Source organism: Stylophora pistillata, chromosome 7 (assembly GCF_964205215.1).
Source record: "Stylophora pistillata chromosome 7, jaStyPist1.2, whole genome shotgun sequence".
NCBI lineage: Eukaryota > Metazoa > Cnidaria > Anthozoa > Scleractinia > Pocilloporidae > Stylophora > Stylophora pistillata.
This window is the reverse complement of record NC_142525.1, coordinates 31427627-31454850: the sequence shown is the minus strand read 5'-3', so window position 1 is coordinate 31454850 and position 27224 is coordinate 31427627. Positions and strand designations below refer to the sequence as shown.

Sequence of the window (27224 nt, the reverse complement as noted above, 5' to 3'; positions counted from 1 at the left end):
TACCCCAACCCTGCAGGAGACGGGACCTCCATTTATTCGTCCCTATCCGAGAAGACTAGAATATCTAACCATTTCTTGATGTTATAGAAAGGCAGCAAATTCTTCTCAATTATTTTAAGACCCTGAGTGTTGGTCCGGCCGGGGCTCGAACCCTCGACCTCCCGCACAACAGTCCAGCGCTCTATCCATTGAGCTAACCGGGAGGCGGTTGAATAAGTCGAATAAGTTGAATAAGTCACAAAAGAAACAGGAGATGTTATCGGGTGTAAGGCTTCGCTTGTTTGGGGGCAGGAAAGATAGATTACGAGCAAAGGTCGTCGCGTGATTAAAAAAAAAAATCCGCGAAAAAAACATGTCAGGGCCGCGCAGGGGTCCAGCATTTTTTTTCTCTGATTTTTGACCCGTGCGACAGACTTCACTCTTCATTGTAGGGGTAGTGATATCATGATCTCTTAATGGTCCAGGGCCTCGATACCCCTTTGAGAATTCAACTCAAAACTGTTGGATTTCACGGTAAATAATCAGGTTATATCAATGTTAAAAATTATCGCGCCAAAATTTGAACAATACTTTCACCGCCAAAATGGTTCATTCAAGAAAGATTAGGCGCATGCGCAAAATTCATAGGTTGGGCAATATGGTGGCCGTAATGGCGAACGAGCAGCAGCAGTTTGAATCTCTGGTAACACAGCTGATGTCTCCTGATAATAACATCAGAAATCAGGCAGAGGTAGGAAAATATCTCTTCTTCTTGTATGATTTATTTTTGTGGAATTACAAAGGCGAATAACTGCAGTCTGGGTTCTTGCCGGGAATGTCTTCGAGAACCGCTGATCGTCGGCAGGAGTTCAAAGCCATGTGCATAGGAAAACCTGCCTGTTTTTTCCTTTGCTGCCTCACAATTCTACAGCCATTATCCTTACACAAACCTTACATAAAACCCCTTCTTTTAACTATAGCCTCCAAATCAAAAGAGCGGGTTGTTTTGTTGAAATGTTCAGCCACGTTTTCAATGTTATCATCGCGAGCACTTACTGCATATCGTATAGAAGTCTTGATCTTGCACAAAATGAATTCTTCCGGGTTTCGCAAGGTCATACAGTGATTTATGATCGGTTTGGAAACGATTTACGGTAATATTAAACCTCTTAAATCGTACTTGAGTTTGTATTCCTTTAAACAAAGGTCGATATTAAAGTGTATACCTTCGAATTTATTTGTTACATACATATTGATACGATTATTTATTTCCCACGACAGTCAGGAACAAATTAAATGCGTTTTAGGTTGTAAGTTAATTATTAGCGAACCTTTCGAGGAATACAATGAGTTTTTCACCGCTTAGAAAAGTGAACTGAACGAATTGCAGTTGGCTAAGATTCCGTGTGCTTTCGTAGTATCGAAAGCTAGCTGACTAAAATTGAAGTCGCAAAGTTATTTGCCGTCGTTGTCCATGTTACGCGACTGTCAATATTAACGCCCGTAAGAAATAGATCTCTGGGGGTGAAAACAAGCTGTGATAACATAAGCCAGTGCTCCATGTAAATGCTAAAAAATATATGTCTCAGTCATGTCTTGAATGCATATTTCATCACTGTAAACTGTGATTGATAATCCATTTACTGATAAGTTAGTCCATGGTTAACTGTAATGAAATTTTCAGGGGAAGTCTTTTTCCAGTCAGCATTTTTTTTTTCATTAACAATCTAACACTAACAATGAAATTTAAAAAGTTTCCCATGTGTAGCAAACATGACTGAGATTGCATATCTTCTGTTATGATTTTATTTTGTTTATATTAGCTGCTAAAAATAAAGGTGAGAACAGTATGGGTTTTTTTTCAAGTACTTCTGATAGTTAATTGACTTTTGTGTAAAATGATACTAAAATCCTGACTCTCTATTTGTTAGAATTCTTTAATTCTCACTCTAAAATTAATCAGTTTTAGTGCTTATTTTGTTTATTGAAATGAACTGTATACTTAGCTGGATACATTTTGCAAAACAGAACTTAAGAAAATTAAAAACAGACAAAATAGAATCCAAAGGCAGGATCCTACCTGTGTACAAGAGTGTCCTAAAACACATTTGGAATGAGAAAATCCATACATTATTATTTCTTGTGCACTTGAAATATCTCAGGAAATTCTTGTTTAGTTGTCAAACTTTTGAGTTTTGAAGATCCTAAAAAAAATTGGCAATGTAATCCCTATTTAGTTATCTATTTTTATGATTTATTTTTTGAATATCTTATTTGCTTGAATATTTTATGTACATGGCCCAAAAAAAAAAAAAATCTCAATACTTAGTTCACAAATTGACACTTCCACCAGACTACTTGACTAAACTACTAATGACAAAAAAATAAATAACAAGAAACCAAAGAAATTAAAAAAAAAATCCCTCCTTTGTCAACTTAACATGAAATGTTTCTGTCAACATAGTAGTTAATGATTGGTAAATGTAGTCTTAAAAAATTGGGTTGCTTAATCATTATCAGTGCAAAGTTACTTTGTAGTATATATTTTATTTTACATTTAACATTTAGATTCCACTGTTCAGTAACATTTTTCACGGTCTTTATTCCAAACAGACACATTACGAAACCATCAATGAGCCCACTAAGATTAAATTCCTTATTCAGATGATTAGGACATCAGCCATTGCAGAGGTAAGAAATGAAGCCAATAGGGTATAATTAAAGATATGTTTTGTTTTAAAGTGATGTTTATGATAAGTTTTTTATTTATGTAGAAATTGGTGCAATATTTTTATCCATGAAAAATGCATTGTTTTTCCTCTTTACCTACCTAGTCATTTTTGGGTTTAAGTATTGTACTCAAAATGTTTATTTACTAAGGTACGTCAGATGTCAGCTGTACTGTTACGAAGGATTTTCTCAAGCTCAGTGGATTTTTATGAAAAACTTGATCAAGCTTTTCAGCAAGAAATGAAGAATGATTTGCTCAAGGCCATAAATGAGGAACAGGCACAAACAGTAAAGAAGAAGGTGTGTGATGCTGTTGCTGAATTATCCAGAAGTCTTCTTGGTAAGTTGTGAATGAACTTGTTGTTTTAACAGGAAAGTAGTAATTCATTCAAATTTTTTTGTGTGGAAACGGGCTTGTTAAACATCAATTGTTGATTGCACATTGGTGTACAATTTCAGAGTACAGTGGCTCTAAGTCATTAAAGTAAGGCTGCCTTGTTTTATAAGATGATATTTGTAGGCTCTCAACAAGTTCCTGCAGTCAGTGTTTTTATCTTTATCATACAACTACATCATTTATTCTACATTTTGATATTTTATCATCTTTCTGTTCAGATGAGGAAGGATATAATCACTGGCAAGAACTTTTGAAGTTTCTGTTTGAATGCTGCAACTCCCAGCATCCAGAGCTTAAGGAATGTGCTCTTCATATTTTTGTGTAAGTGCTTTGTCCATTCATCACTTCCTAATCTTAGTAGTTTGCTTCGAGCACAAACTTGCAGCATTCCCAGGCAGGTTTTCTCCATCCATCCCCCTCCCTATTTCCATTGTTTATTCAGTGTGATGGGTGCCTGTTTCCCTTTCCTGTGTAGGGGCTCATGGCTGGGTTGCCAGGATTTGCCAGCCATGGGAGAAGTTTCCATCTAGGAGCTGGCTGTCAATAGCAGAAGCTCCTGGATGTTTCAGGCACTCAACTTCTACTTAGCAATGTGGTTGTTAACTGGGAGAATGTTTTCCCATTTTCTTGTTAGGATACTACATTAAGTAATTTTTTTTTTCTGTCTTTTTACAACAGATCTTTCCCTGGAATATTTGGAACGCAACAAGAACATTACATGCAGGTTATCAAACAAATGCTGTGGCAGTGCCTGCAGGATCAATCCAGCCAACAGGTAAATACCACACTGCTTCATAATTGCATCTATATCATGGACAACAACTGTGTTTTTCATTAGCTGTTGTAATCTTGAGTTATTTGGAGCGATTGAAAAACTTCACAGCCGAGCAGCAAAGTTAATATATAATTTAAAGAAAGGCACCTCCCATGATGACTCTCTAAAGATAGCTTAATGGCACTCCTTAGATTATATTTATAAGACCAAACTGTTTAAGGTAGTACACGGTGCATACAATGATTTGCTACTAGAACAACTGTCCGAAAATATTATTGTTAAGAGGTCTAGTGGTGCGAAGTATTCATTAAGTGGGTCAGATAATATTGTTATACCAAGATTTCAATCCCACTATTTAGAACGTTCAGTAACTTATAGAGGGGCTGTTCTTTGGAATACAATTGTGTCTAGGAATGCAGACATTGTTCATGCTACACGAAAGAGCATAGATTCAAGATTAAGTGAGATCATTGAATTTAAAGATTTTCATTTTATGGTAACATCTGCCTCAACAGTTAATTTTTGTGATCAAGGCTATATTTATTTGTAATGATATCTTATGCAGATTATATCACATATATTGTACAAATTTTTATAATTATTAATTATTAGTAATCTTGCTTTTATTTTGTATGTAAGTTAGTAATAGATATTAGTTTTAGTACTAGTTTAAATGCACAACCCCATAAGCACAAAGCTTTAAACACTTATTGTGTTGAAATAAAGTTGATGTTATGTTATGTTAACCCTTTCCCTCCCAAGATCTCTGGTAATTCTCTTCAATGTCTGCCATACAATCCTAATGACGTTAGGTCGGAGAATTTATTATTGGATCAACTATTCATCCATGGACAACAATTTTGTTTTCATTAATCTTTTTCCCCCAAGATCTCATTAGTAATTCTCATAACTGTTTGCTATGTAATCCTTATAATGTTATTTTGGAGAATTGCTATTGGATTGACTAATAATCCCCTAATTGTTGTTGTTGTTTTTTCTTTATTTCCATCACTTGTCTGCTTGCTTGATTATCTTGAGTCTGATACATGTTTACATTTTTTTTTTTTTGTTTTTTTTTTTTTGTTATTAAAGGTTCGTTTTATGTCAGCACGTGCTTCAGTTGCATTTATCACGGATCAAGTGGAAGAAATTAAACAGCGACAGTTTGTGGATCTAGTCCCAGGAATAGTACAGGTAATGGGAAGTGTTCATTAAAAAAATTAACTTGCCAAACTTGGCAGGAAAACAACAAATCTTTAATGACAAGTTTGAAGAGTAAACTAAATTTTTAGTTCTTTTTAAGTGTTCCTGTATCATCAGGTCCTGCTGCAACAAATATTTTTAATTTGTCAATAACAGTTAATTTAACTTACTATCTAAACAGAAGAACAAGGGTATGAAAAAATTTGAGACATCAAACTTATGACCATGCAATGGGCCATTTTTAATCAATTATATTAAAATTCTAACATGGCTCCGAGGCTAGGGGGAGGACAACAAAAGAAATTAATTAGTTGTCCTTCGACCTCAAAGTGATTTCTTTTGTTTTATTCCCCCCCCCCCCCCCCCCCCATGCCTCGAAGCCAAGTTTTAATTTTGTTGTAGCAGAAATGGCTTATTCCACTGTGATGCTCCAATCTACTACAATTTAAAACCATTGCACTTGGGATTAGGCTGGTTGATTGATTTACATTCATCTTGCGTAGAAATACAGTGTGCAACATTGGAGGCTTTACAGGTTGTTGGTCTTAGAATCATACATTATGACCCATTTGAGTGTTATTTACTTCCCAAATTTTATTATCAGGTTTCTTTCCTGGTACTGCACAGACTGAACCTCACACCTACCATAAGATAATTTCTTTATTGACTTTAATTTCCACAGTTTAAAAACATGATTTTCTTTACACATGTTCGGTCACACAATATTTTCTTGTTTATCTCAGGCTGTGCGTGAGAGTGTTGTCGCAAGTGTGGATGACTCAGTGCTAAAATGTTTAATTGATTTAGCAGACACTTGTCCTAAGCTACTTAGGACAAACTTGGAGTCCATTTTAGATTTGATGTTGGAGGTAAGTAGTTTTTTAAGGTCTTTCAATAAACATCTGCCAACTCTAAGAGACACGATTTTGTTGCTTGATAGAGTACTAGATTTCTGGTTGGTTATCTGTTGCAGAATCCTTTACCAGTTGTTGTGTTGAATAAGACTTGTACCCGTTTTTCACAGATTGTTCGCAATGCAAATCTTCTTGAAAGTTGGAGACATCTGTCCTTGGAGTGTGTAGTCACTTTGGCAGAGACAGGTCTGTAAATTTGCCATTCAACAAGGCACTTCCTTTTTATGAATTGCTTAGCTTTTAAGAAGTACTTGTACATGTTTACTAGTATTTCTCATACATTCCTTTTGAAATGCTTTTCCTAATTTTCACCAAATTGTGTTTCATTATAGCACCAGCAATGCTCAGGAAATGCCAGAAGCATATTCCAATCATAGGTTAGTCAAGTGAAAATTCTTTGTGGTGTCTTCTTAGTTGCTTCAACATTTTTGTCTTTTTCCAATGCATCATTTGTACATTGGTGTCATTTGTATAGAGTGGAAAGATTTCAGTGAGAACAAACTTACAGTAAAATATGAACAGTTGAACTGACCAATCATTGAATACATATATCTTATTAACCAAGCGCGAGGGCCGATATTCTTCCAGTACGGTCCCAAGCAAGCTTGGTTAATAAGAGATTTATTACACGACTGGAGTTCAGAGGGACACAAGTGCGGTATCATTCGGGACCATTCGGGACAGTGCCCAGTCCAATACTTAGAGAATATTGGACGGGCAATAGAGCATTTTGATTGGTTGATTTTAGTTATTGGCCCTCTGACTGCCCGAGTAGTGTAATAAATAGCAGGGTTTCATTACAGGCCGGGCACCAAGCAAATTGAGTGATTGTGAGGACAGTTTTGCCCACTTGGTTGACGATATAGAGGAGAGTTTATCTTATAAAGAAGTTCAATTCAAAAAGTTTTTGCCTGCCTGTGATAACCAGTTGCCGCACCACTGAAAACATTAATGAAACCCCTGAAATAGTAACTGGGAGATAAAATAGTTAATAATATTGCAGTTCCAGAGATGTTGGCAATGATGGTTGATCTAGAAGACGACCCAGAATGGAGTGTGTCTGATGAACTTGAGGACGATGACTCTGAAAGGTGATTGTTTGGTATCAGGAATTAAGTTTCTGATTAAATGAAAAATAGTTTTAGTTGTGGCTACTTGTAATCAGAGTGTTATTATTGGAATGATACTAATTAGTAAATTTTAACTTGGCTATCATATCAGGACAGTTTTAATTCTGATTGGCATAGCTGGTATGTGTATTATTGTTTTTTACACTAACCAAAATTGATGCGTAATCATTGATGAAACTTTGCTTGAGACTGCTTGGCTGGACCTCTTGGTTTCATTTAAGTTTTGAATATTTTGTATGTCATCTCTGCAATTCATACATGTGAGCAATTTTTTTTTGAGTGAAAAAATGTGTGTATTTTGTCAATTTGTTCATAGTAACTCTGTAGCAGGAGAGAGTTCTCTTGATCGACTGGCATGTGGATTGGGTGGAAAAACAGTTTTACCGCACATCATTGTCACAGTGCCACAGATGTTGCAGAATCGTGAGTTCATTACAACATATTTGTGTTCAAAGTTTTTAATCTTATAATTATTTCAGAGTTATACTTTTTGCTTGATTATTCCTTGCTCCTTTTTTTAGCTGACTGGAGGTATCGCCATGCAGGTCTAATGGCAATCTCTGCAGTTGGTGAAGGTTGCTATAAACAGATGGAGACTCTACTCCAAGATATTGTGAACACTGTTTTACCTTTCTTGGGTGACGCACATCCACGGGTGAGGTATGCAGCCTGTAATGCGGTGGGGCAGCTTTCTACTGACTTTGCTCCTGGGTTTCAAAAGAAATTCCACACAAGAGTAAGTTAACATTCTAATAATGATTTTTAGAAGTGTCTTCTCTGTAGTCACTGGAATGGAAAGGGAGAGCCAAGTAACAGTATCATTCAAAATTAAAGTGTCTCCCTTTTGCCTGATGTTGTCTTGCAAAATAAGCATTTCTAGTGATGAATAAGGAAGTTCTTATCTTGTAAGGCAAGACTCCACAAGAGGGTAAAACATTATTAGAATTTGCTATCATTGACGAAAACTAATGAGACAAATTGAATTTTCTTGCTCCCGTGTATGTGTATTACAAGCAACATGCAACATTTATGCTGACTTCATAAATCAAATTGTTTCCCCTTCCCCTCTGTCCTTCTTATTCAGTGTTGCTCCTTTTTAATGAAGGAAATAAATTCCAGCAACTGTGTTGGTAAAAGGTTGAGAGGCAAGGGAGGGGAGGGAGGGGAGGGAGGGGAGAAAGGGTAAGGTGTATTGGGAAATGAAGAACAGCTTTGTTGGCGATTGTTTTTGATACATTGTAAGTGCTTTTTCCTGCGCAGGCAGTTAGCTTTGAGGCCTGTGATAGGTTGATGAATATTGAAAGTTCATGGGCACATTTTGGTGGTGGTTACCTTAATTTTTATTTCTGATGAGAGTGTTTTATTATTGAATATTTGTAGGTGATCCCAGGCCTTTTAGTTGTTTTGGACGATACTGCCAACCCTCGCGTCCAGGCCCACGCTGCGGCTGCGCTGGTTAATTTCTCTGACGACTGCCCCAAAAGCATTCTAGCGTCTTATCTTGATGACATCTTGGCAAAACTTGAAGCTGTACTGGCTTCAAAGCTAAGGGAGGTAGGTTCAGTGTTGTATCCTATCTGTTTACCTGTGGTAAACAAATATTCTGTAAGCCACGAAGAGTCTGTTCAAGTACTTGTGGGCGGTCATTGCAGAATCGTCTTAAAATTAAAAATGTCTGCCTGTTGCAGGTGTAGTTTTTATTTACGGTAAAATGAATTTTACGATACCTTGTTATTTAACAGCTGCTTGAACGGGGTGGAAAACTAGTTCTCGAGCAGGTTGTGACCACCATAGCCACCGTTGCGGACACCGCCGAAGAAAAATTCCTTCATTATTATGATCGCTTCATGCCAAACCTCAAGTACATCATGCAGAATGCTCTGTCATCTGATTACCGCATGCTGCGGGGGAAAACAATCGAATGCATCAGCTTGATTGGTTTGGCTGTTGGGAAGGAAAAGGTGAGTGCATTCAATGTTGACAGCAGTTTTCCAAGAAATGTTTTTATTCGCTGTTGTATTAAATTTAGGATTTTTTTGCAGAATGTTAAACCAGCATCTCGGTTTCAGTCCGTCACAGGTTTCCCTGGCCGCTATCTAATTATACTACTGGGTAGAGAGAAAGGCATGGTGCGAGTAAAATTTTATGTCCAACAACCCAACAGAACGACCTCAATCAGCGCTCGAACCCAGACTTCTCGACCGGGAGTCTAGCGCGATGGCCATTAGACGTCTGTCTCACGCACTATTTTTTTAAGTGTATAAGTTCAAGCTGTTAAATCCCAGACTGCTTTTCTATCTTATTCAGTTCTTGCCTGATGCTAACGATGTGATGCAGTTGTTGCTCAAAACTCAAACCGAGATGGAAGAACTAGAGGCAGACGATCCTCAGGTGGGTATGCTTGAAAATGGAGAGTTGCCATACCGGTTCGAGAGTGTTGCAGGGCATAGAGAAAGTTATTATATCACAGAATCACAGCAAGGAAGAAAAATAAGAAAGCTATATTGAGCCCGACGCGACTCGAACACGCAGCCTTTTGATCTGAAAAAACGCGATACCATAGCGCCACTGAGTCAACAATGGTGAAATAAAACTACTAGCTTGGATGAAGAATAGCGAGTCAAAATTTGCGCGACGAGCTGCAAACCGGCGCCAATGCCGAGGCAGACAAAGCTCTTTTCATCTCCAAAACCTAGATTACAGTCGTAGTACAGCGAAAGTTTGGAGCGAGGTAACCTTGAGCGGGAAGAACTGACTGAGAGTAAATTGATAATAATACGTTAGTGTCTCGTTGATGTTTTCATCAGTAATCGATATGTTTTTCTCTGCGATGTTAGATTTCCTACATGATTTCTGCTTGGGCCAGGATGTGCAAGATTTTTGGGACAGAATTCACTCAATACCTTCCTCTGGTGATGCCCTCTGTGATGAAGGCCGCGTCAATCAAGCCAGAAGTGGCAGTCATCGATGGTTTGTGATTTGTCTGAACCTTCTCTGCGTTGAACGCCTTGTTGTTTTGATTCTGCTCACAAGTGAGAGAATAGTATACGATTTGTTTTCCTCGGTTTTTTTTTTTTTTTGTAGCTGATGATCCGAAGAGCGGCCAGTATTCTGAAGACGAAGGATGGCAGTTTATTACCCTTGGAGATCAGGTACAAATTGTATCACCTGTCGAGTCAAGTGTAATGTTTCGTTTTAGAGTACAGTTTCCTGCAAGACATTCGTTTTTAATTGCGCGAGGAGCTTAAATGATGGTATGGCAGAGTGTGAAGCGAATAAGTTGTATGACTCCAGAGTATCAAGGAGAAAAGTGAACATGTTGCGATTTAGAAACTCGATACGAACAAAGGGAAGCTACAGTTGTTTGAAGGTACACTCTTTAATCACTTCCTACAAACTGCTTGATTTTTTGATTTTTTTGATTTGCGATCTCAGCAAAAGTTCGGTATCAAGACCGCTGGCCTGGAAGACAAGAGTACCGCTTGTCAGATGTTGGTCTGTTATGCTAGAGAACTCAAAGAAGGATTTGCTCCTTACACAGAGCAAGTCGTCAAGCTCATGGTCCCTCTCTTGAAATTTTACTTCCACGACCTTGTGCGGACGGCCGCAGCAGAATCGTTACCGTTTCTTTTGGAGTGCGCCAAGATCAAAGGGGACGGTTACCTTCGTCAGATGTGGGCCTATATCTGCCCAGAAGTGCTGAAGGCCATGAGTGCCGAACCGGAACCGGAAGTTCAGATTTTGATCATGGATGCTCTGGCGCGGTGTATAGAGGCGTTAGGCGTAGGGTGTATGACCGCTGACTATTTCAAAGAGCTGGGAAATATACTTCACGATATTATTAACACTCATAAAAACAGACAGATCGAAAGACAGCGTGAGTATCAGTTGAATCGCTTTGGAGTGATTATTACAACTAGTTCATTCGCACCCAGTTCTTTTGCACCTTGCACATGGCTCGGCCAACCGGTAAGTTTCTGTTACAGCTCAGTTGCTGGAGCATCCGACAGTGAAAATTGGAACTAGCTGAGATTAGGAACTTTTGGGGGAACTCGGATTTCCGTTTTAATCCCACAATCATGACCAAATGTGAAACATCTTTATTTCAACTTAATTCCTTTATACTTTGTTGATTTGTTTGTGCAACGTCGTCTTTTGCACAGAAAGAAGAAAAGAAGAAGATTACGACGAAGAGGTTGAGGAAGATTTGCAAGACGAGGTATAATTTGACAATTTCAGATCTTTTCAACAGTTGTAGATATTTTTGTCCTTCTTTAACTAAATATATTTTATCCCTATTTCAGCACGAGACTGATGTACACATCTTAAGCAAGGTAGGGTGATAAACTGAATTTTCACCTTGAACATTACTCACCTGAATCTCAACAAGCTGATAGCCAACCAGATCCAGGTTTTCTTACGACCTCTCTTTGCGGATTCCATGGTCATAACCACTTGGTCACCACGCCTTCCGCGTCATTTCATTCATCATTTTGTACTTCTTTCATAGGTTTCTGATATAATGCATGCTTTGTTTGGCACGCACAAAGACGGTGCTTTGCCTTTCTTTGAGCAGCTTTTGCCGGATTTTCACTCCTTGCTGGTGAGTTCGAGTGCTTTTGAAGAATCTCTTTTCTTCTCGGCATTTATTTATGAAATAGCGGATTTGATGTCTCGCCAAATTGACGTGATTATAACACGATGCCGTTGGTGACAGTTGATTGAAAGAAAAGGTCACGAACAACTATCCTTTATTTGTCCTGTTTTGCCATGATGGCCAAATATTATTTCGAGATATGTCGCCTATACTTGAGTGAAAAATGTATTTTTCCTTTATTTTCCAGTTTAATTTTAATATTCAGTTTGATTTCGATTGTTTACTTGATTTATGGTCGAAAAGTTTTAAAACTTCACTTTCACAGGGTTCGACACTAACTTTTCAATTTACCAGCCAAGTGGCTTATGACATCTTAGATGTTACGACAATTTCAGTTTGTTAACTAGCCAAACTGGCACGTGGAAATCGAAAAACACTCACCAAAACTGAATTTCTACTAGTCTGTGGCTAGTGGGCTACCCGGCTAGCGTCGAGCCCTGCGTTTAGTTTAAAGGGTGCCTTTGACTACTTTGTTCGACTATTATATACATTTATATAGATATTTACTTGTTTAGCTGCCTAATTATTTTCTTATTTACTTATTTTTTCAGTCTCCAGAGGGATCCGCCCAAGACAAGCAGTGGTCACTGTGTATATTCGATGACGTCATAGAACATACGGGGTCTGTAAGTATCAATCGCGTTAGAGAAGGGCAAAGACAGTGAAACATTTTTCATTATAGTCCCGATCATAGTGCAGTCTGTCCTATCTCTTCACTGAGAACATTTTCCACAATCACTAGTTTGGAATACCTTAGTTTACCCAATCAGTCCATTGGAAAGCTAATTATTTGTCTGTTCTACCAGGCGTCGTTCAAGTACCAACAATACTTTTTGCGGCCGATGATGAATTATGTGTTGGACAGAAATGCTGATGTGAGACAGGTACGGTGTATTTTTTCGTCTGTTTTCATAAGTTTGGCAACTTGACTTCACGGCAGATGTCCTTGTTCTATAAAACTTAACCCTTTCACTCCCAAGCTCGCATTCATAATTCTCCTTACTGTCTGCCATACAATTCTTATGATGTTAGTTTGGAGAATTTGGTATTGGATCAACCAATAATCCCCTAATTGATATTTTTCTTTATTCTCATCCCTTGTCTGCTTGATATTTTATTGATATTGTAAGGAGAAATTCTTTCTTGGTCACTCGTGGAAGTTAAAGGATTAAGAACCAGCCTGTTCTAATCGTTCACTAAGTAAATCAGAGCGAAATAATAAATAGGGACTTTAAGCAAACCACGACGGCGACGGCGACGGTGACGGTGACGGCGACGGCGACGGCAACGAGAACGTGGAAAAACAATAGATCTAATTGGCAGAACAATAGCCCAGCACGTGCGTTTAAAAGTAGGGAACTTAAGCAGTCAGGACGGCAACGCCACGGAAGACGTCGATAAGAAAATGAGTTTCCACTTTTAGTTAGAATTTCGAAAATGGCTGCATGTGTTTACCCTCTCATAGGGCGCCAGACCTCACACTCAACATAACGCGTAAAAAGTAGCGTTGAGTTCCAAATGTAAATGAAAATAATTTGCTGCCGCGGTTTCGCTTCGCAGACGACGCAAATTTTGGTGATTTCACGTTGTTGCTTTGCAAAGGACGGCTAAGAAATGTACAAAGTCTTAAAACGCACGTGCTGGGCTATTGTTCTGCTAATTAGATCTATTGTTTACAGTATGACTCTTTCCCTAAAGCATGACTCTTTCTCATAGTTAAATTTTAGAATGTTACAATTTTACATTTTACATTTTACATTTTAGTAGCATTTAGAATTATACTTTAACTCGAAGATACTAGCTTATTCTTTAGCTACTCCAAATTCGAGATTAAATAAAGTATATGTATGTATGTATGTATGTATGTGTTGTTTTTCCACGTTCTCGTTGCCGTCGCCATCGTGGTTTGCTTAAATTCCCTGGTCCCTAATGACGCGACAGTAACGGCATAGCATAAACGAGGGAAGGTTGGGTCGGGCCGCGAGCCCTCCTCGTTTTAACTCATCCGCTTTTATCACGCCGCCGCTCCGTATCGCGCTTCGTTTTCTGCAACAGGCTAACGTATAACTAACGCCCTTCGTTACTTATTTTATAGGCTGCGTGTTATGGATGCGGCGTGATGGCTCAATATGGTGGAGAGGAATATATCACAGCCTGTGCAGGTCTGATATTTTGTCACTGACTATAAGATACGCAATAATTTGGATATATCAACAAAGTTGAAATGGTAAATTGGCCACCGTAATGATTACAAAAGCTGACGTTTCGAGCGTTAGCCCTTCGTCGGAGCGAATGGATAGGATACGCAGTCTGCTTCAAATATCCCCGAGTGTTCCCGAACCGCTTTTCCATATTTCACGACCTGCCGAGATCAGGTTTGAAATAAACCGTGTTTTCGTGTTTTCAGACGTTGTACCACTGCTCTTTCAAGTCATTAACGGGCCGGAATCCAGAAGTCGAGAGAACGTGAATGCCACCGAGAACGCCATTTCTGCTGTGGCAAAAATATGTAAATACAATCGTGGAAATATCGCGCTAAATGAAGTGATCCCGGCGCTCATCGCGGCACTGCCGATCACAGAAGACAAAGAAGAAGCACCACATGTGTATGGATACCTTTGTGATTTGATCGAAAAGTAAGTGGTTTGAATAGATGAATAGATGTTTTCTCTTTCTTTGGTTTTATGAAGAGAGGAACCAAGAAATGAAGAGCCATGGAAAGAATGAAAACTTAAAATACACACAAACCGAACTGAATCGAAACGTTCGATTCGGGGCCTTATTAGACGACTCGGGCAGTCAGAGGGCCAATACCTAAAATCAACCAATCAAAATGCTCTATTGCCGGTCCAATATTCTCCCAGTACGGCCCTCGCGCTTGGTTAATAAGATATATATATTGACCCGATCTCAGCGCTCTCACCATTCAGTCAACGTTTCCCACTCTTCACTCCCCACCCACCTTTCATGCTTCTGAGGATTAGAATAAAATGCGACGTCACCAACCAGCATCGGCGCGGGAGGGGAGGGGAGGGGAGGGGAGGGGGAAGGGAATGGTGGAAAACTCAAAAACGCTGTACTCTACCATTTTCTTATTGATCCTCTTTTGTTTTTGTTTTTTTTACTCAAACAGAAATAATCCTCTTGTTCTGGGCACAAATAACAGTAACTTACCTCGGATACTCCAAATTTTTGGCGAACTGTTCATCAATGATGTTCTTAGCGACGACGAGGCGGCCCGGAAAAGAGTTCTAGTTATCATACGACAAATACAGGTGAGAGAACTGACGAACATAAGTGAGTTGGTGAGATCACGATGCCTAGTCTGGTGAGAGAGGCTTTCACCTATTGAAAGTTGAATTCCTAGGGCGTAGATCACCACTGGTTATCCTTTGTCTTATTCCTAAAGAATTCTTCTGTTTCCTCTTTCAGAGCGCCGCTGACATGTGGACGGCATGCGCCGGACAACTCAGTGAGCTTCAACAAGAAGCTTTGAAACAAGCTCTTGAGGCAGAAAGCTGATTCACCTGCGTGCGTGCTAGTTACCCAAACATACAGAACCTCGCAAAATCCGCGACAAAACGCGTCCCTTCGGCGGAGTTTTCTTGAACTCTTCTGCATGAATTACGCCCACATTCTGTTGACACTCTTGTCATGAACACTGGAAGATTTTGATTTTTCTATCGAGTGAAACAAAAAATTGGAACCGAGCAGGATTTCAAACAAAAGCGGCATGACTACCATTAGTAGTAAATTGACGTTGAACCATGGACGTTTTAATCGGGAGGACTACAGGAACACACGGATTGAATTAGAGAAGTGAAAACGGCAAACAGGTCTGAATGACAAGAAGTGAAGAGAAAAATTATGGAGTTGAAGCTAATGGCAACAGATGAACAGACGAGTGTGACGTAATGATTATTATAGGTGAAGCAATGTTAAGTCTCCTAACCGTAGAATGATATTCCTATCTCATGAAATCATTTAAGCACAAGATTGAGAGAGAGATTCTTCTTATTGTGTCTCTACTTACGTTTCTTTTTATGCTGGGAGAATTTGCCGGTACGTCAGGATCTTAACTATTAGCGGATTATTTTTATTTATCACCGCTCGTGTCACTAACGTAAGGAGATTTACAATGTACAACACTCTTGGAGCTTGAAATGATAAAATAAGAAATTCACTGAATTAAAAATGAAAAAAAGAAAAAATTTTGCCTCCTGATTGGCTTACTGAGAGCATTTCAGCAGTAACTCTTCCAGAGAAATAATGATAACAGCTTGTTCAAATCACTTATTAACAGTGTAAATCTAACTCCAGGAGATGTAGGTAAGAAATACGCACTCGAAGTTTTACGGTTTAATTTACCGTAGAGTCAAACAGTGCCATGTTTGTTGGAGACCTCAGTCATGTGAACATTGACTAGAAGCGCCTCGAAAACGAAGAATTAGGTAATATTCGCTTTGTGAGCACAACAAGTTCGTCTTCTAATGAATAATTTGTCCTTCGCACGGTGTAACATCGAAAACTGCAAGGCAATTGTTCAAATTGGGCTTGCTCTGCGTTATGTTTAAAAATGCCAATGGTAATGTTAGAAGGGTTGGACAAACAGTACATTTAGGGATGATTAAAGCAGTGAATGCACTCGTCTGGTCCTAACCCGAATGAAACTCCTGAAGGGGAAAATGAATAAATGGGGACGTTTCTAAAGAAACTATGGTGCTGCGCTTGAGGCCTGGCATGGTCCGTCGTTTAGAATGCTGTGGATTGAAAAATACTAGGGACCTTAAGTAGTCAGGACGACAACGCTAAGGAAGACTTCGATTAAAAAATGAATTTCCACTCTTAGTTAGAATTTCAGAAATGGCTGCATGAGCTTACTGTCTCATACGGCGCCACAGCTCAACTTCAGCATGACGTATAAAAGTAGCGTTGAGTTCCAAATGGAAATTAAAATAATTTGCCGTCGCGGTTTCGGTTGGCAGAGGACGCAAATTTTGGCGATTTCACGTTGTCGTTTTGCATAGGACGGCTACGAAATGTACAAAGTTTCAAAATGCACGTGCTGAGCTATTGTTCTGCCAACTAGATCTCTTGTTTTTCCACGTCCTCGTTGCCGTCGCCGTCGTAGTTGCTTAAGGTCCCTACTAAGATGAACGTTGGTGGTCGCAGCGATCAAAAGACAAATTAATAAAGGGGGTAAAAAAGAAACTGTGGTGCCGCAGTCCTTCAGGGGCAATTGAATTCATCTCTAGCCAAAACGGCGCCTTTTACTGAGTCAAAAACAAGATAAGGATTCGAAGTGACCTCTTCCCTTTAATGAGTTTTTCTTTTCTAAACACGACCTTAATTTAGATTTACACCAAGGATCCCAAAATAATGCATAGTATTTTTAATTTAGAAATTGGACAAAAGAAATGCAGCTAGGAGTTACCAGACCGTAGGCAATCTTTTGTAATTTTGTTTTTAGTCCCCAGGACATACTGTGACTGTTTTGATTTATGGAACGTATCTATTGGTCAGTCAGCTGGTTCAGCGTGATTAGATTCTTGTTCTAAAAGCCTTTCAAAAACATGTCACTGAAATGTTGAGGGCTTCATAACCTTTGTGCTTTCTCATGCGTTGTCAGCGTAGCGGCTGAAACTGTGCAATTCGGTCTGATCCTCTCCAAGTTTGCGAAAGATGACTCTCAAACATACCTCGTGTTCTCCAATATCCTGTTCAACCTACCTCAGCGAAAACAATAAAAAGCTCCTCAACTGAGACAAGAAATAGCAATCGTTGTCTTTGAGCCATCAAACTCAATGGAACGATCGAATGTTGTTACATATATCATGGATAAAAGAAAAATTAAAGGCGATTGATCCAAACTTATTAAGAAGCTTCCTGGATAAAAACTTGCATCAATTGGCAAGAATCAAACTGTAACCTAGTTCAAATACTCAAGCAAATGAATTCAGATACTTTTGCTTCCCCACTAGACACGAATACCGCTCGAAATACTTCGGGTAAATTACTTAGAGGCTTAGAATAAGAGACGCAAGTCTCTGCTGATTACGAAAGAAAACCTCTTTAATAATCGTTGTCACTCTTGTTCCCTGTCTCAGAAACGGAAAACTCCTGCAAATGCCACGTGTCGAGCTTAAAGCAAACCAAGCTGAAACGAAACCCATGTGACTGGAAAGAAGATACGATCTTTTGTTAAAGGCTTTGGGCTCAACAAATAAATGGAAATAATTGAACTGAGATTGTCGTATTTCTAAGGATAGCACGAATCGCAGCTCACTCTAACTAAATTAAATCATGATAAGCATGCTGTACTAAAAAGGTTACATCAGTTTCGTCGCACAACTCACAACTCATGGCGATGATTTTGTAGGTCAGGAAGATTGAATACTTGCCCATCGGGTGTGTAAAACGCAAAAGCTACATGTTCCCATCTACGGTACATGGGACTTATATCAAATCTATCTAAGCGTTTAATTACTGTTGCAGTTGCTTGAGGTTTCCATATCCAACTCCAGTTGCCACCATCATGTCGTCTTATTACCACCTGGTTGTTGCCATCATCATTTCCATCAGCTTCAGCCATTACCCTGACTTTAGGGTAACCCGCAAATTGCTCATCGCGATTTGTACAAACAAGAACAGCGTACATGATCTCGCATTTGTAAACGTATGTTCCTAATATCTTGTACTGAATTTTGGTTTCCTCCCCAATGGCACGATAGTTTCCATACTGTTCACACAGTTCGTTAATGTTATACTCGAAATAGGTACTGCCATAACGAGCTGCATTTGGTTCAAAGGCATGAGAGGTAGCAAACTGATTCTTCAAATCTTCCAACACATCAATGTCACTACAGAAAGGCCTTATAGCATCATCAAGAGTATCACGTACCAGCTTTTTATCCTCCTCCGTAAATATAGGACTCCACCACGACAAGGTTTCTTCAATTTCATGTCCATTTTCGTCTTCATTAATTTTCTTCCATCCTCCAATGAAGCCTTCAGAATTTATAATAAGATCAGCCCTTTTCGTGAAGTGGGCTAGATTGTTGATAGTTATATTTGTCCCTCTTTGCTTCGCGTCGTGTAGGTCTTGCCTTTGTTGTTCATCATATCCGTCTAAATCTGGGGGATTATCAAAGATACAGTCGTAGTCGGATATGTAAGAATAGTTCCCTTTCAAATCATGGTTGTCCAAGCTATGACTTCCAAGCAAAATGTTTTCCTCTGCCCCGTTTACCTTAGCCCGACCTTTAATCCATTGTTTTTGATTAGCTGCAGCCATATCGCCAACTAAACTGAACTATTTTGCGCTGGCGAAGACGGTCAAACTGACTCCTATCACTTTCCCTATATTTCACGGAAGTAAAATGTAGGTCCACAAGGAATGCTGGTTCAAATGTTCATTACTCTATGAGCGTGCGATGAATGCTGGGAGAAAATGAATTGCGGCTGATGATAAACATCGGCGTACGCGGCTCATCCTTGGTGTAAAAACCTGTGAAGCTCACGAGTGACGCAAAACAAAGACAACAGAACATTATAAACAATAGCGTACAGCAAAACAATACTTCATGAAACAAAGAAAACCTCGTCAGGTTTTTACACCGAGGATGACCCTGGCGTACGTTTGGGCGTATGTGGCTGTGAACTTTTACGAATCCCACCTCCTCGAACACCGTGCACCGAAATCAATTCGATTCAATTTGGACCAAGAAAATGGTCATGACTTGGTTTAGTAGTGAAGTACTTGCATTGCTCAAATTTTGCGCTTAATATTTTTTTGCGTCACATTTTTCGCTATATTTTTGCGCAATATTATGATAATTTTGTATTGAAGTTTTTCATATTGATGTCTAGATTCTGGTCAATGATGAGATTCAAAGAAATGACAAGATTTATGGGTTCTTAGAAATTATGTTTGGTTCATGCTTGGTTTATGTTTGGCTTATTTTTCGTTCATGTTTGGAATATATTTGAATTGATTGTTTGGTTTGTAAAAGATGAAGAATTTTAAACAAAAGATAAAGTTTATTGACATTCTACCTACGCACTCGAAAAACAGTTTCTTAGAAATTTACGTCAATGGAAGTTGATGATGCGAGGGACTTTTTTAAAAAATAAAGATTCTTCAAAGTTAGTGTCCGATATATCGGACATGGAACGTTAGTATTTAAATTGTTTGTCCATATGCAAGGCTTTCAACACCACCTTCATGTATGTAACGCTTGTCATTGAAGCAGGACAATGACACTTTTTCTAGTTCAATTTCCAAGTTGATGATTGTTGTTTCTGATGGAATTCGTTTTATGATATATCTATTCGTTGTTGAACACGGTATTTTTATAATCAGTGATCACATCTTTTTTATTCCTTTTGTAGTCTTACCACCTTGTTTATCTTCTTTCATATAACTGTGCATTTTTTATCTCAAAACGACGAATTAAACAATTGGAACACCAGACGCTTCATCTTTGAATTTACCAATGACTCTCTTATTGGTTGCATCAAAGTAATTTGAATCTTCTGGATAATCACTGTTGTCAAATGTCTTTATTCTGCCAGAAATCTTTGTAGACATCTTTTGTTTCGATTTCGTAAGTCAAACTGTCGGCGTCTGTGAATAATAATTTTTCTTTGTTAGGATACTTGTCTTTAATATAACTGTAATGAAAATCATACATTAATGTCTTGCTAAGATCCAGAATACACATCCCAGCATATGTCGGCGTGTTCAGAGTTAATGTTTCTTTGATCTTATGTACAGCGACGAGGTTTCAATTATCCCCGCCACACCTAACTCACACGACACTACCAGCAAACGAGACAATGAATCTGTTTGGGCATCTTTGATGAGGACACAAGGAGCCTCTGAGGGCTCGAGGACAGCCCCCAAGCAAAGTCAAAGAGGCCCAAACAAGATTTGCTATAGAGGGGAGAGAGGTGCGAGGAGAAAGAACGAGGTACCAGAAGGTGAAACAGGAACAGGAAGTACAGGAGTATGATAACAATAAGGCCTGGTAACTAGACTTAGTTACAAAAGTTGGACGTGCTCGGAGATAATTTCAACGGGTTACTATTCAGACTTAAACATAACAACATAACAAGAAATTAATATTTTACAAGAGACAAAAGGAGCATCTGCTAGCACACAAAATTAAAAAGCGGGATTGCGTCGCGTTGTGGCGTACGAAGTTGCCGAAGTTGCATAATTTTTCATTGCTTTTGGGAGGAGGGGGGTGGGGAAACGGCCATCTAGGCGTATTTTGGATTTTTCGATTTTGCAGAAAAAAAGAAGTGCAAGAGAACTTTTTGATATCATTTTCGAAAGAGGTTCTTTAAAAGGGTCCTCTAGAAAAAATAAAATGAATTACGAAATTTTGTAACTGTCAGGAGATTCTCGATATTTACGGTCGGAGACTCTTAATTAAGAAAAACGCACTCAGTTTTACGGTTTAATTCCCCGTAGAGTCAAACGGTGCCATGTTTGTCGGAGACCTCAGTGATGTAAACATTTTGACTAGAAGCACCGCGAAAACGAAGAATTCCCTAATATTCGCTTTGTGAGCACTACTAGTTCGTCTTCCAGTAAGTAATTTGTCCTTCACTCACACGGTATGATGAAACTGATTGTCGATTGTTCAAATTGGGCTTGCTCTGCTTTAAGTATAAAAATGCCAAAAGGAATGTTATAAGCGTTGGACAAGTGAAACTCCTTAAGGGGCATTTGAATTCATCTGTAACGAAAAGCGCCCTGAAGTAAAAACAAGATAAGGATTCAGATACAATGAAATATATGAAGTTCATATATTTTGAACTGCGGTATTAGATACATATGGTGCACGATCCTCGCAGTAGATAGCGCTATTTAAGCAATAGCGAAAATCAGACCTGAAAAAAAAAAAAAAAAAGAATTAGGCCTGTACGGGAATCGAACCACTGACCTCTGCGATACTAGTGCAGCGCTCTACCAATTGAGCTAACAAGCCAACTGGGAGCAGGCCGTTAAGTTGATTCGTAATAAACCCGTGAAAGTGGTAAATCAGATACAATGAAATATATGAAGTTCACATATAAGTTCGCTATTGCTTAAATAGCGCTATCTACTGCGAGGATCGTGCACCATATGTATCTAATACCGCAGTTCAAAATATATGAACTTCATATATTTCATTGTATCTGATTTATCACTTTCACGGGTTTATTACGAATCAACTTAACGGCCTGCTCCCAGTTGGCTTGTTAGCTCAATTGGTAGAGCGCTGCACTAGTATCGCAGAGGTCAGTGGTTCGAATCCCGTACAGGCCTGATTTTTTTTCAGGTCTGATTTTCGCTATTGCTTAAATAGGGCTATCTACTGCGAGGATCGTGCACCATATGTAAGATAAGGATTGGAAGTGACATCTTCAGAAATGAGTTTTCTTTTCTAAACACGACCTTAATTTAGATTTATACCAAGGATCTCAAAGTTAATGCCTAGTATTTCGATTTAAAAATTGGACAATAAACAGTTAAGGAGCTTCCAGACCGTACGCAATCTTTTGCTATCTTTTTGCGCCCTCAAGACATACTGTAATTGTTTTGACTTATTGAATGTATTTATTGGTCAGTCAGTCGGTTCAGCGGGATTAGATTCTGGGTCTAAAAAACCTTTCAAAGACATGTCACAAAGAAATGTTGAGCGCTTCACAACCTTTGCGCTTTCTCGTGGGTTGTCAACTTACATGATCTGAAACTCGGCAATTCGGTCTGGTCCTTTCCAAGTTTGGAAAAGCTGACTCTCAAAACACTCATGTTCTCCAATATCCTGTTCAACCTACCTCAATGAAAACAATAAAAAGCTCCTCAACTGAGACAGGCATCGCAGCATGCAAAGTTTATTTCATGATCAATTAGTAATTAATTCGCAATCATCGTCTTTGAACCATAGCTATGAGTAAAGAATGCCAGTTAGTATTAAACACAGTGCAACGATGAAATGATGTTACGTATATACGTATGAAATAAACATTAAAAGCGTTTGGTCCGATCTAGTTAAGAAGCTTCTTAGATAAAAACTTGAATGAATTGGCAAAAACTAAAACTGAAACCTAGTTCCAAATACTCAAGCAAATGAATTCATTTGTTTCTGCTTCCCTACCAGACACTAATACTGCTCGAAATATCTCGGTTAAATCACTTAGAGAATATAATTATACACGTAAGTCTCTGTTAATGACGAAAGAAAACCTCTCTAACAATCCTTGTTGCTCTTGTCCACAGTCTGAGAAGTGCCGGAAAACTCTTGGGAAATGCCACGCTTCGAGCTTACAGGGCCTGTAAACCCAAAAATACTTGTTTTTCTTATAATGTGAAAGTGGCAAAGAAAACGAATTTGCAATTTTTTTTGCCCAATTCGCCTTATTTTAGGAGAAAATCGGCATTCAGGAAACTGAAATTCCACTTCCGGGAGAACAATAGTGAGAGGTCGTAAACCACGCTGAACCGAAACCCATGCGACTGGAAAGAAGATACAATCTTTCGTAAGAGTCTTTGGGCTCAGCAAATACAAGGAAATAACTGAACTGAGATCGTCGTATTTCTGAGGAGAGCATGAATCACACCCAACTACAACTAAATTAAATCATAAGCATACTCTTCATACTAAAACGGCTACACGAGTTTCGTTACAGTTCGTAAAGCTCTTCTCTTAAGTTAGGAAGATTGAAGACCCCTTTGGGTGTATGAAATGCAAAAGCTACATTTTCCCACCTACGGTATCTGGGAAAGGGTTGCCAATGAGCTCGAAGACGTACAATCTCTGTAGCGGTTGCTTGAGGCCTCCAAACCCAGTTGCCATCATCGTCATGCGTTACTACCGCCTCGTTGTTGCCATCAAATGGTACAGGTACATCAGGGTAATCCTCAAATTGCTCATCTGTATCGCTACAAACAAGAACAGCGTGCATGATCTCTTGCTTGTAAAGGTATGTTCCTAATATTTTGAACTGGATTTTGCCGTTTTCCTCGTCAATCTCACGGTAGTTTTCATAACATTGACACAACTTGCCAATACTATATCGGAAATACGAACTTCCGTACCGCAGTGGATTTGGCGTGAAAGCGTTAGATGAAGCGAATTGATTCTGTAAGACGTCTATATTATCCAAATATCCAAAAAAAGGTTCTATGGCTGCACGGAGAGTATGACTCACTTGGTTTTTAACTTCCACCGGAAACTTTGGACTCCACCACGACAACTGTGCTTCGATAGCACCTCCGTCTTCGTCTTCGTTGATTTTCTTCATTCCTCCAACGAAGCCCCCATTACTAATGATCTCCCCTGCACTTACTGGTGAAGTGAAGTGGGCTAGATTGACTAGAGGGACATTTGTCCCACGCTGTTTTGCTTCTTGTAGGTTTTGCCATAGTTGTGGACCATAGTCTTGCACGATGTTGTAGTCGTTCACAGGATGGTTGAAAACACACTCGTAATCAGAGATATAAGAATAATGACGTCCAGCATCTACGCCAAAATACATGAGGTTCCAAGAATCGTTCCACTGGTTCTGTGTGATGTGTATGCTGGGACATATCTTTTCGACAACACCAAACTGATGTGCCTGACCATCAATCCAATAAACAGCTTCAGCCATTTTGACGCAGTTAAGTATTCAGTTTGCAAGTCTGGTATCTGATTATTGAGTTGATAGGTTTGGGTTTTTTCGGATGGTCAGCGGAATTTCTCAGTTGCAACTAACGTTCTCAAAAGATTACAATGAATATCCCAAAGCAGTGGCGGATCAAGACCTCGAGCTAAGGGGGGGGGTAGTGTGTGTGTGTGTGTGTGTGTGTGTGTGTGTGTGTGTGTGTGTGTGTGTGTGTATGTGTGTGTGTGTGTACACCTGCCGGATTTTCTTTCCTCTGGGTTTAAATTTAACCCAAAAAAAGGGGGAGGGAGAAGGCCTTCGGCCCCTCCCCTAGATCTGCTACTGCCAAAGTGCGAATTTAATCGATTTTATTATTGATTAGGAGAAACAAGCATGTTTGATTCCTTGGAGCGCCAACTCTCATAACAAGTCACAGATCAAGATAAATCACGCAATCAACGGGAAAAGGAAACCCATCCGATTGGAAAGACAACTAGATCCCTTTTTTTACAAACTTATACGCTTTATAAGCGAATGTGGGGAAAGATTTTCAGAAGCTAAAAATAAATTTAATGTTTGATCTCTTGCTATTAGGCGTATTTTCTGGTATCTTGACTCGTCATTGTGATACCGGAAATAGTAACCTACAAAGCGCCGTGACTGTGGACTGAAAGCGCCAGAAGATGCACAGTGACCCCACAAGACCCCAGGTCATCCTCTTCACAAAGAAAAGGCTTGGTTACTCGACCAAGAGTATCACATACCTAGTTTGTTTCTTCCACTGTGAGCTTCAGACTCCATCACGACAACTCTTCGTCGTTTAAATCATTTTGCTGCTCGTCTTTATTAATTTTCTTCCCTTCGTTAGGTGGGCTAGACTGATGATGGTTACACTGGTTCCTTGTCGTTTGTCCCATACCATAGTCCTTGGCCATTGTCGTTTGAGGTAACGATTTCTTCGCGATCGACAGAATGGTTGAAAATACAATGGAAGTCGAAGATAAAAAGCCAAAGCCATTTATTATTGATGATGCACTGGTTCTAATCGTCGTCCCACTGGTTCAGTCTGACATTAATGGTGGGACAATTTTTTCTCCATCAATTCACTTAATATTCATGGCCTTCTCCCGAAAAATATTCGCCGGTGTTGCACTCTTGTATCTGACTGCGAACACACAGGAAGTGTGATGTTGTTTCCTTTGATTGCGCAAGCGAAAACTGTTAAGTCTGCGCGGTGTGTGCCGATCAAACATCAAACAAAGCCCTACTTTTAAGAATCGCGGCTGACTATGCCAAGCTGATATGGAGTATTGGCTATATTATATTTACCAGATATCATAATTAAGTATGAAATGATCTATACAGTGTGATTATATTTCGACTTGAAAAGTGATGGAAGGCTACCCCGGTGGAAGAAACATAATTATCTTTTTTGTGTGTATTTTTTTTTATGTATTTCATATGTTTGTTGTTTTATAATTATCTTTTTGTTCCTTATTTTTGCGGGAACATGGGAAGGACATATTGTTACCAGGAGAGGGGCGGGGAGACTGTTAGTGTAAGTGTCCCAACAAATGTTTCTGGCCGAGTGTAGCATATACGCTAAAAATGACTTCAATGTCCTCAGCTCTTTCTTGTTTTTGTTTTGCGAACGTCACTTTTGAAAATGCCTCTAGCCAAGATAAATTAGAGTGATTTTTGTAAACTGTCAAGTATCAAGTATTTAAAATACAAAGGGCATATTTTCCCCTCATTGTTGAAGGTTACCTAGTATCATATAGATGGTAAATATCACATGACATTATTACACCACCGATAACTGAGTAAAGCTGTTAAAAGATATACAAGGTACATATCAAACCAATATCTAACGATGAAATTATTAAGAGTTCAGCTTCTGCAATGTACAAGGTACAGTTGGGGCCATTACGACACTCTGCTTTTTTCATTCTCTTTCGAAATTACAAAGCTCAGCGAAGGCGTCTTCAGTATATGGTTAAAAATGCTCTGCGAGCGTCATATATATTATTCAAGACTAATCAAAGAAAAACGGACATTGTAAGATACTTTACTCGTAACGAACAATCATTTTTTGAGGGGCGTCTAGTTCGCAATTAAGTGTTAGGTGATTGTTCTGTTAGGACTGTAGAGTTTAATATGCGTATCTAAACAACGGATTAAACCGAATTACACCGCGGTCCTTAACTCTCCGACTCCATACTCTCTTCTCCTCGTTCCAATCCTATAATAGTCTTTCATATATCTCGGCATACACTGCAAGGACATCTACAAGAGAGGCAACTTCTACGGGAGAATAGAAAAAAAAGATGGTACCGATGGTAGTTTATTACAAGGTGGAAGAGGAATTTGTTGGACTCGAATGAGAAAGCGATCTATCAGTTTTGGGTAAAATATTGGGATGTCGATGATATTTTTCAAGCACGATATCCATTCACCCGAGTCAAGTCTTTGTTCCTCCCTGAGAAGATTAGAAGCGCGCTCTATCTTATCTATAAGTGGCTATTTGTATCGAGCCTTGTTCGTCGTATCTAGTCTAAAACTTTGGACTGAGAATAATATCCTTCATTCTTGTTGGATTTTCTCACAAATAAACAGAAGCTAATCTTAAGCTAGATTAAATTTCTCAAGAGAACAGAACATTTTTTTTTTTGTCATTCATTGTGCGCTGTCGTAGAAAGGAAACCATGAAGAAACCGAAGAACGCTTAGACAAGAAGCCTAGGCCTGCTGGTCCCGTTTTGCATCACCAAGACTTTTTCTGAGGGTGAGTGATTCACAAG

At 39.1% G+C, this 27224-nt stretch overlaps 3 protein-coding genes across 3 annotated transcripts; 1 reads left to right on the top strand and 2 right to left on the bottom strand.

Annotated features, from left to right (window-relative positions):
* Positions 1-588: 588 nt before the first annotated feature.
* LOC111331505 (importin-5) lies at positions 589-15996 on the top strand. The gene is made up of 27 exons (XM_022936632.2): positions 589-730; positions 2593-2670; positions 2860-3049; positions 3325-3427; positions 3785-3881; positions 4974-5075; positions 5828-5953; positions 6109-6184; positions 6331-6375; positions 7002-7089; positions 7445-7551; positions 7650-7864; positions 8509-8682; positions 8871-9089; positions 9436-9519; positions 9966-10098; positions 10213-10280; positions 10564-11005; positions 11292-11347; positions 11433-11462; positions 11639-11731; positions 12337-12411; positions 12592-12669; positions 13881-13947; positions 14193-14421; positions 14919-15060; positions 15218-15996. The coding sequence occupies exons 1-27, from the start codon at positions 611-613 to the stop codon at positions 15305-15307; spliced, it is 3327 nt and encodes a 1108-aa protein (XP_022792367.2). The 5' UTR covers positions 589-610; the 3' UTR covers positions 15308-15996.
* Positions 15997-17988: 1992 nt separating this feature from the next.
* On the bottom strand, positions 17989-19179 carry LOC148727451 (uncharacterized). Its single transcript, XM_088727570.1, has one exon. The coding sequence runs from the start codon at positions 19077-19079 to the stop codon at positions 18138-18140; it is 942 nt and encodes a 313-aa protein (XP_088583696.1). The 5' UTR covers positions 19080-19179; the 3' UTR covers positions 17989-18137.
* A 4144-nt stretch (positions 19180-23323) lies between these two features.
* Positions 23324-24511, bottom strand: LOC111330092 (uncharacterized). Its single transcript, XM_088727569.1, has one exon. The coding sequence runs from the start codon at positions 24428-24430 to the stop codon at positions 23462-23464; it is 969 nt and encodes a 322-aa protein (XP_088583695.1). The 5' UTR covers positions 24431-24511; the 3' UTR covers positions 23324-23461.
* Between the last annotated feature and the right edge of the window lie 2713 nt (positions 24512-27224).

Excerpts from the sequence above, each read along its gene's own strand:
- LOC111331505 (XM_022936632.2), top strand. The coding sequence starts at position 611 with ATGCGCAAAATTCATAGGTTGGGCAATATGGTGGCCGTAATGGCGAAC. Across the intron at positions 5,954-6,108 it reads TTTTAGATTTGATGTTGGAG|ATTGTTCGCAATGCAAATCT; the intron begins GTAAGTAGTTTT and ends CGTTTTTCACAG. Across the intron at positions 15,061-15,217 it reads TTATCATACGACAAATACAG|AGCGCCGCTGACATGTGGAC; the intron begins GTGAGAGAACTG and ends TTCCTCTTTCAG.
- LOC148727451 (XM_088727570.1), bottom strand. The coding sequence starts at position 19,079 with ATGGCTGCAGCTAATCAAAAACAATGGATTAAAGGTCGGGCTAAGGTA.
- LOC111330092 (XM_088727569.1), bottom strand. The coding sequence starts at position 24,430 with ATGGCTGAAGCTGTTTATTGGATTGATGGTCAGGCACATCAGTTTGGT.